General features: G+C 43.1%; 4 protein-coding genes across 4 annotated transcripts; 2 read left to right on the top strand and 2 right to left on the bottom strand.

Moving 5' to 3' along the window:
* Positions 1 to 54: 54 nt before the first annotated feature.
* On the top strand, positions 55 to 2,537 carry Bcitt1. The gene is made up of 2 exons (XM_001549125.2): positions 55 to 831; positions 881 to 2,537. Exons 1-2 carry the CDS (start codon positions 231 to 233, stop codon positions 2,203 to 2,205), a joined length of 1,926 nt encoding a protein of 641 aa, XP_001549175.1. The 5' UTR covers positions 55 to 230; the 3' UTR covers positions 2,206 to 2,537.
* Positions 2,538 to 2,613: 76 nt separating this feature from the next.
* Positions 2,614 to 3,804, top strand: BCIN_16g04430 (hypothetical protein). The gene is made up of 3 exons (XM_001549126.2): positions 2,614 to 3,117; positions 3,251 to 3,382; positions 3,487 to 3,804. The coding sequence occupies exons 1-3, from the start codon at positions 2,814 to 2,816 to the stop codon at positions 3,651 to 3,653; spliced, it is 603 nt and encodes a 200-aa protein (XP_001549176.1). The 5' UTR covers positions 2,614 to 2,813; the 3' UTR covers positions 3,654 to 3,804.
* Positions 3,805 to 6,295: 2,491 nt separating this feature from the next.
* On the bottom strand, positions 6,296 to 9,497 carry BCIN_16g04420 (hypothetical protein). The gene is made up of 4 exons (XM_024698171.1): positions 8,869 to 9,497; positions 8,656 to 8,816; positions 8,229 to 8,605; positions 6,296 to 8,181 (listed from the first exon to the last, which is right to left on the bottom strand). The coding sequence occupies exons 1-4, from the start codon at positions 9,144 to 9,146 to the stop codon at positions 6,913 to 6,915; spliced, it is 2,085 nt and encodes a 694-aa protein (XP_024553988.1). The 5' UTR covers positions 9,147 to 9,497; the 3' UTR covers positions 6,296 to 6,912.
* A 2,988-nt stretch (positions 9,498 to 12,485) lies between these two features.
* On the bottom strand, positions 12,486 to 15,703 carry BCIN_16g04410 (hypothetical protein). The gene has a single exon (XM_024698170.1). It carries the CDS (start codon positions 15,351 to 15,353, stop codon positions 12,555 to 12,557), a length of 2,799 nt encoding a protein of 932 aa, XP_024553987.1. The 5' UTR covers positions 15,354 to 15,703; the 3' UTR covers positions 12,486 to 12,554.
* Between the last annotated feature and the right edge of the window lie 1,496 nt (positions 15,704 to 17,199).

The following is a 17,199-nucleotide window of genomic DNA, read 5'->3' as shown; positions in this document are numbered from 1 at the left end:
CATCTTCAGATTACGCCTACGCCCCATCATAATTATCAATACACATCCGCCACTGAGAATATCTTCAACTTACTTTCACCAACTTTCAGAACCGTGGAGTCTGGATGTCTTGGTTGTTTCGCTCATATTTATGACCTTGGTGGTCGAATCGCTTCTACTACCTAGAGAACCTAGAGCAGAAGTTGTTCTGTTAGCTTGTTTCACCGTTCGTCCTTCTATCTTTCACCAAGATGGAGGATCAGCGAACAGAAGAGTTTGACTGCGTCGCCGCTATCTTTCCTGAAATCGAATTCAACTCCACTAACAAGTTTCGCGCTTCCATCGAACTATCTGTGAAGCCCGGAAACCCGGTCACTGTCTCGTTTCCCACTGCGTCCGATGGTGTGCTAAACTTCCCTACCCCGCCATTGTCTGCCAGTTCTGAAAATGCGGAGGGCAACGCAATCAACAATCCCGTAGTTAATAATACCGAATCGCACGAAATCACGTATCTACCATCACTGCAACTACATATTACATTACCAGAAGGTTACCCGGAATCTGAACCTCCGAAGTTTGAGCTGTCTACAACACCCGCATGGCTTCCTCGAACCCGTCTCGATGAGCTTGAGGCCGATGGAGTTCGCATGTGGGAAGAAATGGGTCACGACTTGGTGGTATTCGCATATATTGATTCACTACAACAAGGGGCTGAGAATGCCTTTGGTTATGGCGAGGAAGACAAAATGTTAGAGATTCCACAAGATGATAAGATCGCATTGCTCGATTTCGACATCAAATCTATACAAGAAGCATTCGACAAAGGAACCTATGATTGCGGTATCTGTCTTGGTAGTGTACCTCTTACTTCTTATTCATATCTTTGCTAACTTGTCTTCAGATCCCAAAAAGGGCTCCGCTTGCCATAAAATGATCGATTGCGGGCACGTCTTTTGCATCGAATGTTTACAAGATTTCTATAATAATGCGATCAAAGAGGGTGATCTAATATCGGTTCGTTGCTTGGCCCCAAATTGCGCAAAAGAGCGAGCCGAAAAGTCCACCAAAAAGTCTCGAAAGTCGAAAACTCAACTGAGTCCCAGCGAACTTCTTCAAATACCCCTTGAACATGATGTTGTCACGCGCTTTGTGAAACTCAAGCATAAAGCTCAACTGGAATCTGACAAAAACACTGTGTACTGCCCAAGAGCTTGGTGTAACGGAGCTGCTAGGTCAAAAAAATATCGCAAACCAGAAGGTCTTGAGGACGATGAAAGTTCAGATGATGAATCCGAAACAGAGATGAAAGGAAAGGGAAAAGGGTTTGTTGCAGGAGCGGACCTTATCGCAATCTGCGAGGACTGTTCTTATGCTTTCTGTAGTCGATGTCTACAGGGATGGCATGGAGAATTCAAAATTTGCACTCCAAAGAGAGAGAGAGAAGAGCTTTCTGAAGAAGAAAAGGCTTCGTTAGAATACATGCAACTTCATACTACACCTTGCCCTACGTGTGCCGCTCCGGTTCAAAAAACACACGGGTGCAACCACATGATCTGTTTCAGATGTAATTCCCATTTCTGTTATCTTTGCTCGGCTTGGCTGGAACCAGCAAATCCTTACAAGCATTTCAACCAAGAAACTACGGGCTGCTATCAACGACTTTGGGAACTTGAAGCGGGTGACGGCGACGATGTTGGACGTGGCTTTGGTGGTGGAGTACAGGAAGCAATCATCGAGATCCCTGAGGAGATCGAAGAACCCGAGGTGGAGGAACCAGAGCAGGAAATTCAGGAGCCCGAAGAGGTAATTGAGCAAGGCGAACGACAGGAAGTAGAGCGACAAGCCCCTCTAGTTTTACGTCTAAATCAGCCTCGTCAAGTTGCGCAACCTGCCCCTGCAGTCCCTGATGCCCCGCAGGCACATCGTGGACAACACAATCGAGGAAATCGACAGAATCAGGGTCGTGGTAATGGCGCTCCTCGTGGTCGTGCTGTTGGTATGAATAGACAGGAAATCCCGCGGCAAGGGGCTGGCAGGGGTCGAGGCCGAGGTCGAGGTCGAGGTCGAGATGACATAGTTGTTGATGCTGAAGATCAGGACCAGCATGCAGCGAATCAGGCTTGGGTCCAGAGATTTGTACGCATGGCGTTAAACGACGAAGAAGATCAGTTGGAATGGGACGATGATGAAGAAAATCATGCCGCCTGGGAAATACCAGTTCGGTAATAGCTATGATAATTATTAATAGGGTCGGATTAAGGACGTGGAACACCATGGCGCTGGCGATAGAAATTACATATTTATTGGCGTTCTACGGTTTGTCGTTGTAGACAATTGGGATATCTCGGTTTGCATATTAGCGAAAGGGGTGGGTGCATGATGGAGTACGTCGATCCATGATAAATACTTTATCTCGTAATTAAGAAGTATTACTCAATGGGTGCTTAGTTAAATGAAGATTGTAATTTATCAACCTCTATTGGTCTTTTTCCATTTAGAAAGCATGTTGTGGGACGTAAATTCAACAAGCGAAAGAGCAATTCTTGGCGATGTACACAGCAGCAATTTAAGTCGTGCAGAGAAGCTCTAGTGGGCTTTGTTCATCGATACTCAGTCCAAGTAACAATTCAATTTGAGACACCGGGGCATTTGAAATACATTGGTCCCTGACTATGATCACTATTATCGATGACATCACGACTTCATATCAAGTTGTTGTGAACGACATATAAAATCGTGTTCCCTTTCAATACAAACACGCAGAGTACACAACGTCTAAACTCATAATCTAACCAACTTCGAGACTGACAAATTTCATAACCCTCTTAACAAAAATGTCAACAGGACCCTCGAACACCACACCCGCTATTAATCATGAACCTCACCCCGATCCCATCGCTCTCACCGCAACTCCCGAAAACCCCAAAGAAATAGACTACACGCCTAATTCCACATTATCTATCCCCCTCTCCCCTTCGCGCCAGAAGATCGTAACAAGTATTACATCGCTATATAGTGGGAGCTGTGTGGAAGGAGGCACTGGGGAGCAAGATATGCATGTTTATTCTGAAAAGGCAATTTATGATGATCCTTGGAGTTATTGTGATACGAGGTTCAAGATTGCGGGACAGTGGTATGGTGAGTTGTTTCCCAGGTGAAAAGTGCGAATGGAGTTTGATTCTGAGATGAGTCCACAGTGGGACGGAATGTCAAGCTTAGATTTGACGGACAGATCCAAGAGGAATGAAACTAATTCGAGATAATTTTATAGGAATACCCATGATCATGGGGTCGTCCAAAACCCTTGCCACAGAAGTTGTCAAGTCTTCAGACGACGAAATTGTATTTAAATTGCGGCAGGAATATAGACCAAAACTCTTGCCAAAAGGAAAGGTTGTTGACAGTATGTATTTTGTTCTCTATTCAGTCCATTTTAGTTCCTTTCATTCTTTTTTATTTCACTCAATCCCTGCCAGAGTATATGAATACATGACTTACGTAAAATAGGTCTTATAAGCTTGAAACTCATCAGAGAAGGAGATGAAGAGAAAGTTATTTATCATAAAGATATGTGGAATGAAAAGGATTACAGTCACGAGGGGCTAGGAAAGGTGTTTAAGACGTTGAATGGAGATTATTTGACGGGGATTACGAGACCTCCCAAGAGCTTGTAGAGGCACGATGATATTTCTGCTGGTCCTGTTGGGCAGAGAGGAGAGGGGCAAAGCATTTTCATTGATTTATTTTCTCTTTATAATCGCATTTGAAAGCGAGTGGGAGCTTTCTATCTATACCTTACAAATAGTTTACAGCCGCGACTTGTCAGCGCTTTGTGCCTTCCTTTCGAGCTTTGCGCCTTCGTACGCTCTTAGTGAAGATTTATCGAGCAAGTACGAGAGGAAAAGCAGGCGAGTTTTGTATCACCATGCCACGCTTTTGTGCGCCAATAAATGAATGTCTAGGTTAGCATGGCGATATTCCTGCTGATCGCTCTGTCATCATGGATGGTTTGCAAGAATAACCACGTTTATGAAGTTTATATCTGAGGCAAGAAGATCCAAATACTTGGATTCTCTCCGCCCTTTTGAAATCAAAAACGCCCACGAACTTGCGGATTGACTTCTTCGGGCTTTTAAGTAACCCACCTCGAGCCTTCATAGACTCATATGGCTGAATAGAATTCTTGAACGCGTTTTCATTTTCGGCAGATTCCCTTGCATTTTTAAGAGAAAACATTCACTTGTCCAATGTTAATTATGGCTCTACTCTTGCTGGTTGCGAATCTTCCGAGAATTGCGAGCTCGTCTTACCGATTCTTTCAAATATTCCTAAACTTCCCCTCTCTTACAATCTACTTTGCAGAGCGTATGGAAGACTTTCCTAAATATAGCTTAAGCTCATTGGATATCTAAGTGGGCAAAACCAATTTCTGATTTCGAATGATGGCGGACCCTCCACTCCAGTCACAGGCTGTACTATGACTAGAGATAGTTTACATCCTCTCGAAATGCTGAAGAAGCTCGTCATTGAAAGAGATGTTTATACACCCGATACCAACTACCGCCATGATCAGTACTATATGGCTGTACTTAGAATCGAAAATGTCAAATTTGACTCAAAAATGTCAAATAAAGAAATAGTCAAGGCAAAAAAGGGACCCTGAAGCGGGAAAACCATATTGGGACAAGTCATCTTGCGACGATGAGGAAAATATCTGCAGACTGTAAGATGCACTGCCCACAACTAGAGGTCCTATACATTTGTAGAGTGGTAGCTTTGTTTAGAATCCCTACGAGCGATCTAGGAGCACTCGGGGGATTTATATTCCATCACTGTCGATTATAGAATACTGGACTGGAAAGATGTTCCATATGATACCATGGTTCGATTCTAGCATAGTTGCACTTTTGGGACACAGTATTTGAGGGTTATCATTCACGGCACTGATAGTTACAATACCAGTGACGTCTAGGAACCACTTTATGATTTAATATCCGAAAACTATTACATGTCAACAGAAGACAAAAGTAGACAAAGTTTACTTACAATATTCTCAGCAAAATTTTGGGAGTGCTTCGTGGGCACAACATGGAGCAGTATTTTTCGTCCGATCTTGATAATAGATCAGGCCATTGAATTTGTCTAAAAGTTACCTCTTGGTAAAGACAAAGGAGCCAAGTGTCTTTTTGTTTTTACCAGAACGCGATAGAAAGATCAAAAATCCTGTGTCGCCACACGTGGCCAAAAACCATTCATAATCAAGAATATAATCGACTCAACTGATCAACAGTAAGTCCCCTTTACCACTCACCCCTATTCATCAACACACATACCCCCTCCTTCTCGCCTTCAAGCCCACGATCTACTCTCCTCTTTTTCCACACCTACCATCGCATCGCCTTCCATTACACACGCCTACCTTGCAAAAACAAAAACTGCCATTTTCTCGCCAATCTTCTAATTCGCCATCTCAAACCAACCCCGTCTCACCATCCAACCGTTCTCCCAATATCCACTTCTTCCCGTCCCTTCCTCGCCAAATTCTCTGCATAATCTATTCAAACAAATGGGAACTCGAGACGAGATCTCCACATCTATATAAGGGGAGGATTAGTGAGTCTACCATGAATAAGGCTTCGATAAGATCGACATTTGTGGACGTTAGGAGCGTTGTGGATGCGGGAGGTGGCGATTGAAATACAAGGGTTCTATATTTGGATATTTGGAATTGCCGTTGAAGGGCGCAGGGGAATGGGATTCTGGAATGCCCGAGAAGGGTGGGAGAAGTTTTGTAGAAGGTGATCGGCGGTGGTAACAGAATCATGTGAATAGAGTCCAAGAAAACATGAGGTTATGTGATTTTATAATGTATGAATGAGTACTATCAGTTTTACAATAGATATGAGATCCAACTAACTCAATCGCAACTAAAGCTCCCTTGCCATTTGATCGCATCTCCATGTGCAAACTTTGCCTCCCAGTACTCTATCTCTTTCCCTCCCAAAACCCCGAGTCAGTGAGAAAAGTCAAAAGATGAAACATCTCGTCGAGGAGAAACACAATAGTAAGCTAAGACCGATTTCGTCCGAGTCGCGAAAAAGTCTTGGTTCGCGATCTAATACCTTTATAGTTCACAAGAGCTATTATTAGTGAATGTCTGATCTCACCTATCGGATGGAAGACGGCTTTTTGGATGATTTTGCTGCTTTGGGCATTTTTCCTCGAGAAAGAGAAGAACGAGGGAAGAATGAAGTTAGATGATAGGGTAAAGATGGAATGGCACAAAGTGAATTTGGTAAATTTGATCGGTAGAGAATGTGGCTGAGGACAATTTTCAAAATAGCATGGGAACCGATTATCATCATCTCATAATGATTAATTATCTAAAAGAGGTAGAATGCAGGTCCTTTTCTTCCATCAAGTTCATCGTATCATCGTGACTTTCATCTCCTTGTCTCTCCCACTGCGCGCTTTCCAAATGACCTTCCTAGGTAGGAAACCCATATAATGTGATCCTCTCCACACTTTTCTCCATCGCTCGCCACCAAAAACTCTAGCAGGATGTAAAGAAAGCTTATCTTGCTATAGAACCATAGAATACACAAGGTGTATATGATATCTATCAAAAGAGATCTCGATCCATCTGGGAAGGACCTGCTGTGGCCTGTCGTAGGTAGTGATACAACACAGTATATAAACGCCGCATGAAAAAATCGTAATCTTAACCTTCCATCTTCCAATTCCTTCATATCTAAAGACCCTAATAATAGACGTAAATGAAAAATAAAATATAAAAAACCAAACAATCTGGTATCATTAGATCCGAAAAAACTCCCTTTCCTTAGTGACTCCATCCTTCTTTTCTTTGCCTCTGCTCCTTTGTACAAACAGAACCCAGTTCAATTATTAAGGACGCTCAAAATGATAGACCCATCATATCCATTGGCCATTGCTTCCCTGTCTTAGCCTTGACTGTCGACGGTTAGAATCCGATCTAGTGGGGATAGTCCTCACAGAACCTTTTCGGGAAAGCGATTCTCCAGGTGGCGTGTAAACAGTTGGACTCAGTTGAAAGATTGCATCAGAGTTCTCTAAGCGTTCGATTGCTGGCTGTTTTGGGGTTGAGGGCTTTGGTATCACCGGGAGAGTCTTGTTGACGGAGAATGGAGATAGCTGTGGAGAAGTAGAGCGAGGGGAATATGATGTGGTGGGGGACTGTTGCCTTTGAGTGGTGTTTGTATTGGCCAGAGGGGAAGGTCGGAATGGCGAGCGAGGTGGGATTGGAATGACATTTCCAGTGAGATTTGTTGTCTGTAGTGGAGGTAGATGGGCTCTAGATGGAGCAGTCATGGTCTTTGGTGCGGGATTGAATTTTGATGTAGGAGAGTAGGTCATTGACGGGAGAGCGGGAGCTTGAAAGGTAGTCGCAGGAAGTGCAGTCAATTCGTAGGTTGTTGTTGGGAGGGGAAGAGGGAGATTTTTGGGAGCGGCTGGAGAAGGCGGTGCTTGTGAGAAACGAATACCGATTTGAACTGTTGCTGATGAAGATACAGAAGAGCCTCTTCTATGTCCCATCTTGCCGTGAAGTGGTGGAGGTGGTAACAGATCCGAAAAATCGCTGATCTCGTATACTGATTCCGAGGCGAATCTGTTCATGTAGGGAGGCGATAGGGTATCAGGGCTATCGGGAGCTGGTGTTGGGAAAAGAGAGTATGATTGTTTCCTCGTATATTCGGAAGAGACATGCTCGGTAGGGGTAGGAGGAATGGGTAGCGATGGCATTTGGGTAACGACATTTGAGCGTAGGGGATTTGGCTTAGTCGGCGAATAAGTGGGTGATTTTGTAACAGATAATTCGGTCATGCCAATGAAGTTTCTTTTGTTCGAGGAAGTGATCAAACTTTTTTGGCTTTCTGCTCGGCTTACTAATCCCGATCTTGGAGATAATGGCGCTGGAACAGGATCCATTATTTGATCGCTGAATGCCAACTCATTTGGCCCCCACATTCTAATCTCATGCTTATTACTAGGCCAGGACCTGCCTCTTGGCCCAAATGATGTTGTTGCAGTATTTGACCTTAAGAATAAGTGGAGTAAGCCGTTCATCAGACCGGACAAATTGAGGACCACAGTTGCCATCATGGCTAGCTTGAAGTCGCCGTGCCCGATTGCTTGGGAAACGAAGTATGGGATCACGAAGCCCTTTTGATCTTAGCTATATTGAACACCAACTGGTCAGAGAGACTTACCAATGATACGACACCAATGACGAGGTAATACACCATACGAGATGCTGCAATTCTTTGATTTCGCTCTACCAAGGTTGTCTTGGATAGTCTGATAAATATGGTGAGAGCACTGATAATTAAGAGACCGGCAACAGTTGAATAAACAATGAGTCCAAACATTCCATATCTTGACACGAACCATATCAATGAAGCAAAGCATCTGTTCTTTTGTGGAAAGAGATTTGTTGGAATCCAAGTGCCAACTAACATCAAAACAATTGTTCCTAAGCATATCGACACATCGTATTTTCCTCTTGGTTGGAAAGGTGTTTTCTTCAAAGATCGTATGGCACATTCGAGTCCGAAAACGAGTTGAATATATGGGACAATGAAAAGGCCTGAACATTATTAGCATCAAGAGGGGTTTTTAGTACCAAATAAAACATACCAATCCACATAAATTGGGCAATTGTACCGCATCCAAATGTAAACAATGAATGAAGCCCTTCCCCTTGAACTGCAGCAAAGATAAGTCCTTGAATTACAATACCAATAGATAGTACCAAAGGGAAAGTTTCCGCTGGGTGAATCATCGAAACGCAGAATTTCCTAGCACGCGTTAGTTACCCTGCCACAAAAATGCGATTCATCCATAACATACGAAGCTTTGAACTTCGGGTTGCATCGTTTCGATGCCCAGTAACAATCATAAAGAATACTGGCTGCCGTGGCAAAAGAAGCTAGTACATTAAAGGCTGCTAGAATAATAGTCGATGTCCGGACCGATTTGCTTTCTGCAAAAACCAAATTTTCTATAATCCCCTCGGCAACTGTGTTGTTCCCAGAACTCTGTACATCTTTCAGGAAGGTCGAAGCAGGTTCTGAGCCATCGTAAAGGTTTGCCCGAGCCATCAAATATAACGCTGAACTTGCACCCATTTTGTCGTTAGTGTGGTCGAAGCTATCGATAGATATAGGCAGTGGGCCGCGGCGTTGCCTTATGTCGTCGTTAAGTCATGAGATTCGAATGATAATAGTGCTATAACGATAGTGTTATGGAAAATAATTCAAGAGTTCTTTGGTGTGAGTGACAGAGGAGACCGGAAAAATAATTAATGAAGTATAAAAAGAGCGGATTGTACCAATAATCCAGTTGGCACGAAATAAGAAAAAAAAAAGATAAGAATTATCTGAACCAGCAGTGATGGATAGTGCACTGCACGTATCGTAGAGAATAATGACAGACTCGAAGGTAGGAAAAAGAACCCCAAGAGAATGACACAAAGTCTCAAAAGACGGTTCACAAATATTATCGGAATGCATGATGTATAAGAAAGCATATTCGGTAAGGCGAATGCCTGGCCCACGCGCGGATTGACCAAGTCCGTCCTGGCAGGGTAACCCTGTGCGCGGAGGAAGTGGTGGGGAGGTAGTGCTAAACTATTATGGGCCACGCCGCCGCCTCTCGAAGTGGGTTTCAAATCATTTACTATGAAAGGTATGAAAAGGTGGTGGTACCCAAGGAAAGACTTTTATCGAAAAGTGTTTGGACTTCCCGATCAAGTGGAGGACGCAATCAATTGCTTACAACATGAGCGATATTCAAGGAACATTCTGATTCAAGATGCTTATCGCGATATTTTTCATTAGTAAAGCCAGTTTACTAGGCCAGACATAATAGAGGAAGCAGTCTTTGACAACTGAAGTATGAGAAGCTTGACTAGGTACCATTGAGGTTTCGGCCGTGTCGCAAATGTTCGCTTAGGACCCTGACTACAAGGTCAAAGCAGTGTGGGTCAAGCAGTTCATGCAGCAGGATAAATCGACCAATCAAGAGAAGTAATAGAAGGCAAGGGACCAAAGGATGGAAAAGATACCGGCAAATATCCACGATTCTCAACGTAGATGGTTCTGTGGAATATTCCATCGTATTCAGGTTATGAGATTTTCTTGGTTCATGGGCACCAATTGGCTATAAATTGCCGATGGCATTGATTGAGTGGAACTCGAACCAGGACACTGGCCTTTATGTGCTCTGTTAAGAAAAGATTGAACATTTCAGATTTAAGCATCAATCAGTACGAGAAATAATATTGACTAACGAGTACCTTTTTCCAACGACACTGAATCAGCAGTAATTAAAATCGATAACAAGCAGGACCGAACACTGTTTAACCCGTGAAAATTGCCCATATCCAACTCAAGTTTTGCCATAAACTCGCCAGAGGGACTCTGTGCGACATCATAACCAATTTGACATCATCATACACATACATTTATCTCAAATGTAGCATGGGTGCGACTGACCCTTGACTTGGAAACAAACAAGACGATATTGGTCAAGACATCAAGTTTTGGTCCTAAGAAGAAATCGAAAGGTTCGTCCAGTAATCGCTAGACTGAGGCCTGACCTTGGAATTTGGAAGTAAAAATCAGGGGATGGAATATTCATGTGGCGTCCCCATGAAGCTCAAGGAGTATCAAGATGAATAGGATGAAACCAATCACTATTAATAATTAACGTGCTCTGAAGAATTTCCGCAAAGACACGACGAACTATGAGAATAAATCATACGATGAAGAGAACGATTTTGGACATGCATTGCGTGTCTGTGGATATTTGAAGAGTTTGAAGTCGTGAGAATAGAATGATTGTTTGTTTGCTGTTGAGTTGTAATTCACGATATCGAATTGTCGCGACGAAAGGGTGAAGACTAGTCTTAATCTAGCCTAGAAATATTACTAATAAACTACACGTGACTTAAATTCCCCATACAGCTTTCTATCCTTGCGTCTAGTTGGGAGAAGAACTTCAATGGCCAAATTGATTCTTTTGAGCTCGCATCTCGTTTCTACCTGTTTGTGATCTTCTCATCTTGTTACAAATTTCGTCCCTTCATCTCCACAGAACATGGAGATAGAAGATGAGTCCCGGTTTATTCAAGCACACTGCAACCTGGCGAATCAAGACCCTCACGGATACAGCAGTTGCCATTGCCTTGGAACTTTACCGTCACCGAACCACTGTCAATCATCTCACAATACGAGATGATATCTAGCAGTCTATTCTAGGAGTTCTAGATATCGAGTTTTTCATATCTCCAGGGCTGACTTCCTTCCACTGCGCCACCATCAGAACCATGTTCCCCACGAGATGGACCCCTAATACAACCTTCACTTTGGGTATATCCGTTATTGTTACCGACAACGATTGTATCACGCAATCAAGGATCCTCAGATAAGGGAAACTATTATCCAAAGCACCTCTTTTGAAGACTTGGTTGGACAGACTAGACACTGGCGTTTCCCTATTTCAAGCGATACAAATATTTGTTCTCGATCGTTACCGCTTTTCCAGAATCATGACTTTCGAGTAAGATTGTACAGAACTATCTTTCTAGTACTGCGTAACATATGAAACTATGAAAGTTCGCTACTGCCTAGACTTTAAGTTTTAGTACTTATGTATTGTATTCCAAGCTCCTGCATAAGGTTCATGCTACCCCGTTATTTTAATTTATTCACTTCACTCGCGAATCCCTTCACACGTTTGATCGACTTTCCAGTGAAAATGCAACGTATTCTATTTTTCATAGTTACATGCATGGCCCATCAAATATTGCACTAGTTTTTATTCCTCTGATATGCAATCTAGAAGCCTGCTCAAGACCCGCTCTTGTAGACCCTTAAACAGGTATCCAACGTCGGATGAGAACCGGCACTGATTTTGAGTTTATCACTCCTCGTCTTTGTTTAGCTATTTATTACCACAAAATTAGTCATATTGTGGCCTTGGGATCTCTCAGTGCTTTTGCGCATAACAAAAGGGCTCTATTGCTTTCAGATTCTACGTCTCCTAACCTTGGATGCATACGTCAAACCAGTCATTTGGGCCCGCACATCTTTGTTCCCCTACACTTTCATTTGGAATTAGTCTTAAATGTGCCATTTGCTTTTTTGAGTACCGAAGCACCTCGTACAAGTGCCATATGACCTGTCATGACTAATTTCCAGAGAAACCGGAATTTTATCTTCTGTACTTGGAGTTTTCAGATATATTCCTAGTTTTATCTTGAATTTTAAGTTCTCTTTTCAAGATTGCCAAAGCTATATCCCATGTACTGAAAAGGTGACTGGGTGAAACCTGTACCTATCAATTAACATCAAGGTTTCTGATAATTCAAGTAAATAAATCATGAAATATCATTTCATTTACAATTTGAATGTATTGAAAAACTAAGAATCCTTATTAGCGAACGACTTGGACGTTCCAATTGATGTTAACTCTTCCTCGGGCGTAAAGCCCTCGATTTTCCGCCGACACTTGAAACCCTTCACTGGCGTCCCTCAAACAAGCCCCCTCATCTTCAAAGATTCCACCTCCCACCAAATTTTTTCCGCTACCCTGTTCTTCCCAAAATCAAACTCATACAAACTCACATCCTCACACATCCCCTCATATTTCCCCAGCGCCAACCCCACCTTCAAGACCTCCAGGAAACTGGGCAACACAGCCCTAATATCTCTCTCCATTGTCGCAGAGTAAACATTGCCCCTCCCAACCCCACAAATACATTTCCTCGCTTTGATTACGAACTCCTCGATCACTCTTTCGTCCTCTTTATCACAATCACCCGCCCACGAAGATTGAAGAGCATCTGTCAGATCCCGCTTCTCCTTTCGGGTCAGTGCAGCCCATGTTTTGACGATACCTATATGCATACATGTATGGACCTCACTTGGTCTTGATGGAGTTTTTGTTACGCCTGGTAATCCTGTTTCACTTGCTTCTTCATTGATCTCTGGTTTTCCGAGAATGCCGAAAATATCGATTAAGTGATCTCGTCTCTTCTTCCTTATTTGGTCCAACAGTCGTGGCGTCCATTCTATCTTCCTGCTTGCTATTTGATCCAAGGAGACGTCATCTGGTAGGAAAGAAATTCCGCAATTTGGAGCTCCGCAGTGAAGTACTGATGCGCCAAAGGGATTCTCAAAAGGGACCACAGCACCTTTGTGGCTAGCATACGCATCTTTATTCTTGAAGTCTGGCTTAGATTCGATGAATATACTTAGCAGTATCTCAATAACTGCATTTTCAGGAACCTCACCCTTTATGTCTAGCAAAGCTACTGCTAATGGTTCCTTGGAGCGCAATTGTGCGAAGTAGGTCTTGGCAGAGTTATGTGCGAATTGGTAGAACACTAGCCAGAAAGCGAGAATCTGTATTCGAGACATCATCCTTCTTGATTCTTCCTCTGTCCAGCCATTGAGAAAATCTTCTGCAGGCATGAACTTCATCAATATACTCCAGAATGTTGATACTGATCTTAATATTGATGCATCACCTCCCATATCTTTTGGAATTAGATCGTCATTGAATTCCACGTAAAGAATTTCCAAAAGAGGTTTTGTCCAGTCGCGGGGCTTACCCATGTTTTTATAGAGCCGTGCAAGGAAGGTTGAGACAAATGAATGCAGGAATTTGGTATTCATCATATCTGTAATGATCTCATCGGAGAATACATCCAACGTTTTTCCGAATCGTAGCAGTTGCATAAAACCTGCGACAGGGTAATTGATACACCAAGACGTCAAGCCTTGGTTTCGAAAGTCTTGCGCAGCCCAAGTAAGAGCCACAGGGTAAGTGGTCCATTGGCCCAGTTCGTTGAATGTTTCCCTCACTCGGAGATGTAAAATTATATTATTCAGGAGCCAAGTCATTGCATCCCTTCTCTGCAAAACCTCTGCATCCATACTGCCTTTTTCATTCTCAAAGCCGGCACCGGCCCATTTTTTGACCCTCAACGTACGATCCAAAATCGTCGCAAACAGTTGCCCCATAGCCGGAACGCCGGTTTTTAACCCTGCATTAAGCGCTCTGTACAACTGCTGGTTAATGTATGATTTGTTACTTCCAGTGTACTCCAGAGTTGGGATGACTGCCGAGACTTCTTCTCCGTAGATAGAATGACCAGGTCTTCCAAACAACGCACATTGGAAACAAATACACTGACTAGACAGTATATTCATGTTGGCTTCAAATCTTCCGGCTGCCAACGGGAAGTCAAGAGCAAAATTATCGGTATTAGCCGCCATTGCGTCTAGGCTCAGCACCTTGAGAGCAATAGACAGAATCTCGTTGTCCCCACAGCAAACTTGACATTCGCCTCTAAAGCCTGGGGCTTCAAAGTCCAGCACTGAAACATCCACTGCAGAGTCTGCGGAAACGTTTTCAGCACGTCGTGCTCGATTTGATTTTCTCGAGAGGATTTCTGCTGTAAATCCAGACTTTTCTGAATCAGACAGAGCACGTAAAGCTGCATCCATTTTTCGATTACGATCTCTAATACCCTGTAGTTTTACATCATTCTGAGCTGCCGTATAAGCTCTGCGGTTCTCCTCATGGGCATCTCTTAATTTGGATTGTAGGAGAACTCTAGCCTCGCTAGATATTTCTGTATCAGCAAGAAGATGAATAAACCCCGCCGCACCGGATACATCCTCGAGTTTAACCGTCAGTTGTTCCACCTTTTGGGCGAGAAGGAATGATCTAAGTTCATTCAATTTTCCGCGGGATTTGCAGGCTAGAAGCAGAGCATCGAATGCTTCGTCGGCAAAAAGTAGGTCACGGTCTTCATCCGAAATGACTCCCGCCCGAAGAAGCACGTCGACATCGACCAAGGTAGGTTGGGAATTATTGTGAGCCGCGTTCCATTCTTCGCCCAAATTGAGCTGCGCTGGGGTTGAAGTTCTTGTTTTCGCTGTTGGGACATGAACTTCCATCTCTGTTATTTTCTGTACCAACGCTGCTTCGTTAGGAAAACTGGTTAATTTCTCCCACGAATCGTGATCTTCTGCTTGATCTAAAGCTGCGAAAGAGCCTTTGCTGGCTATTACATAGATTCGATTGCTTTCATAATCTTTGAATAGACATAGTGCATTCGAACAGTTTGCATAAGACGTGATACCCACGGAAACGTTCGCTTCATTTGGTGCATTCCTTGTGTGTGATGTTATCAAAAACACCGTCGCGCAATCAAACACTCCGAGTTCTTGTCCCAATCCCGCCAGCGTGTGCACCTCATAATCAGGGACCTCTCCATCTGTAAGTAGGAACCAAATATCAGAATCACGAATCTCTTGCATCGATTTTTGGTTCCTCAATATATATTGTGGTTGTGTTCCGCCCTGATCAGGAGCCCAGAAACATCGTTCCCAATTCGTTGGGTCTTGGCAGTTGGAACCCCATCTCGTGACTCTATCTTCGTCTTTTCGGGCAGAGACTTCGTGAATTCCATCTGCAAAGTTGTGTTCCGAGATAAATCAAATGCCAGCTGTAGATCCAGAAGCATCGAGAGCGAAATACTTTCTGGCATTGGCGAATGAGGTGTATTCAATTTTGCCCTCATCGGCTGGCTCGAGGACCACTTTCCATGAAGCCATATTTGATATGTAGCCTTCTTTTCGAGAAGAAAACTGATTGTGAAATAATCGTATCATAGAAGATGACCATCAACTAAATATAAGTCAGATAAACATTGATTCGAGTCATAGATAGAGAAGTAGGGAGTCACTCCGGCGTGATGACTCTTCCCCGCAACTGGGCATGGGCGGCCCCCATTTCACTGTGCCACCCCCACCAATTAATTCATCCAATATCAGTGAGCAACACAACTGTCCCCGATTGAATTTATTCAAGAGCTGAGTAGATCAACGATTGTTTAAATCGTTTCAGACAACGATAAAAGTGGTGACAGGTGCAATTGTGGGCATCTTGGCCTCTGAATCTTTGCGCTCAAGAACATTGATCTTAAGGGCGTCAAATGCCAGCGCACAACGAAACCATTCTATATTCACAAAATATCATGGAATACTTTCTGGAATAATTTATTTTCAAGGTCAAACTTTCCCAGGTGTAGATATATGTCGAGTATAAAGCTACCTACGGACGTGCAGGTTTTATCCGCTTACATAGAATGGTATGGCTCCGACCTTCCAAAACACATCATTACTTCCTCAGTAAATTTCCAGACTCGACAAATAAGGCAGACCTGTTGACTTTAGAACACAATCAATACTGATTGTCTGAGGCATAGTCAGTCTAATACTCGGCACACAGATCAAGTCAGGCACAGGTCATCTAAATCCCAGCACAGGAATCGGCTACCTTCCCTTTGTATGTGGTTTTGCAGATAAATGGAGCACCGCCAATAACTTCCTTGTGGCATATTTACATATGCACACAAGTTGATAAATCAATTAATTCGTTCAATGGACGATCGGTACTTCATGAAAACGAGATGGTTCAGATTTTGTTCTCCTAGTGTAAACATCGATACCATGCATCAGCTCGACATCGCGATTCTGTTCTTCACGCGGTGCCATTGTTTTAAGATACTGGAATATCATAATAGAGGTGTGTGAAACGCATCTCACCATTTTAAAGAAAGCAGATTTACATGTGTAAGTGTCTATTCCATGAGATATTGATGTCAGTTCAGCCACAAGCCCAGTAAAGTTACCTGATCTCTGATGGTATGTAATAGCGACCGATTCTTAAAACTAAACATCAATCTTCTTCAGGTCTTGCTCAATCTTACTTAGTTCGTAGTCGAACTTGAGGCAATTGGCGGTGGGAATAAAACCCTTCTCTTCACTCTCCAGACAAGGTGGTAAAATCTACATGAGATCACGACTTATAAGCTATGGGAAAGGGGTCTTGGATATGCAATTTCTCATGGGCAAGATTTGTGAAGAAATTTCCCAGTGACCAAAATCATGCAGCTATTTTTGTTGAGTGCAGAATCTTGAATAATGGACCAGACTTCGATTCAAATCTGAGGAATTTGATCTAATGGCCGAGATAGCAGGAGATGAAATTTTGCCAAAACATGATCTTATCCGACAGAGGGTATATGTAAATAAGAGGTTTAAACTCTACGATAGACATTTATATCGCAAAATGAACCCCGCGGTCGAGATATCCATTCTT

The sequence above is a fragment of the Botrytis cinerea genome, chromosome 16 (genome assembly GCF_000143535.2).
Source record: "Botrytis cinerea B05.10 chromosome 16, complete sequence".
Taxonomy (NCBI): domain Eukaryota; kingdom Fungi; phylum Ascomycota; class Leotiomycetes; order Helotiales; family Sclerotiniaceae; genus Botrytis; species Botrytis cinerea.
This window is presented reverse-complemented; position numbering and strand designations above follow the sequence as displayed.

Bases quoted from the DNA above. Each gene is read 5' to 3' on its own strand.
- Bcitt1 (XM_001549125.2), top strand. From the start codon at position 231: ATGGAGGATCAGCGAACAGAAGAGTTTGACTGCGTCGCCGCTATCTTT. The intron at 832-880 runs GTAGTGTACCTC...ACTTGTCTTCAG, and splicing joins TGATTGCGGTATCTGTCTTG to ATCCCAAAAAGGGCTCCGCT.
- BCIN_16g04410 (XM_024698170.1), bottom strand. From the start codon at position 15,353: ATGCAAGAGATTCGTGATTCTGATATTTGGTTCCTACTTACAGATGGA.
- BCIN_16g04430 (XM_001549126.2), top strand. From the start codon at position 2,814: ATGTCAACAGGACCCTCGAACACCACACCCGCTATTAATCATGAACCT. The intron at 3,118-3,250 runs GTGAGTTGTTTC...ATAATTTTATAG, and splicing joins GATTGCGGGACAGTGGTATG to GAATACCCATGATCATGGGG. The intron at 3,383-3,486 runs GTATGTATTTTG...TACGTAAAATAG, and splicing joins AAAAGGAAAGGTTGTTGACA to GTCTTATAAGCTTGAAACTC.
- BCIN_16g04420 (XM_024698171.1), bottom strand. From the start codon at position 9,146: ATGGGTGCAAGTTCAGCGTTATATTTGATGGCTCGGGCAAACCTTTAC. The intron at 8,817-8,868 runs GTATGTTATGGA...AACGCGTGCTAG, and splicing joins AACCCGAAGTTCAAAGCTTC to GAAATTCTGCGTTTCGATGA. The intron at 8,606-8,655 runs GTATGTTTTATT...AATAATGTTCAG, and splicing joins TGCCCAATTTATGTGGATTG to GCCTTTTCATTGTCCCATAT.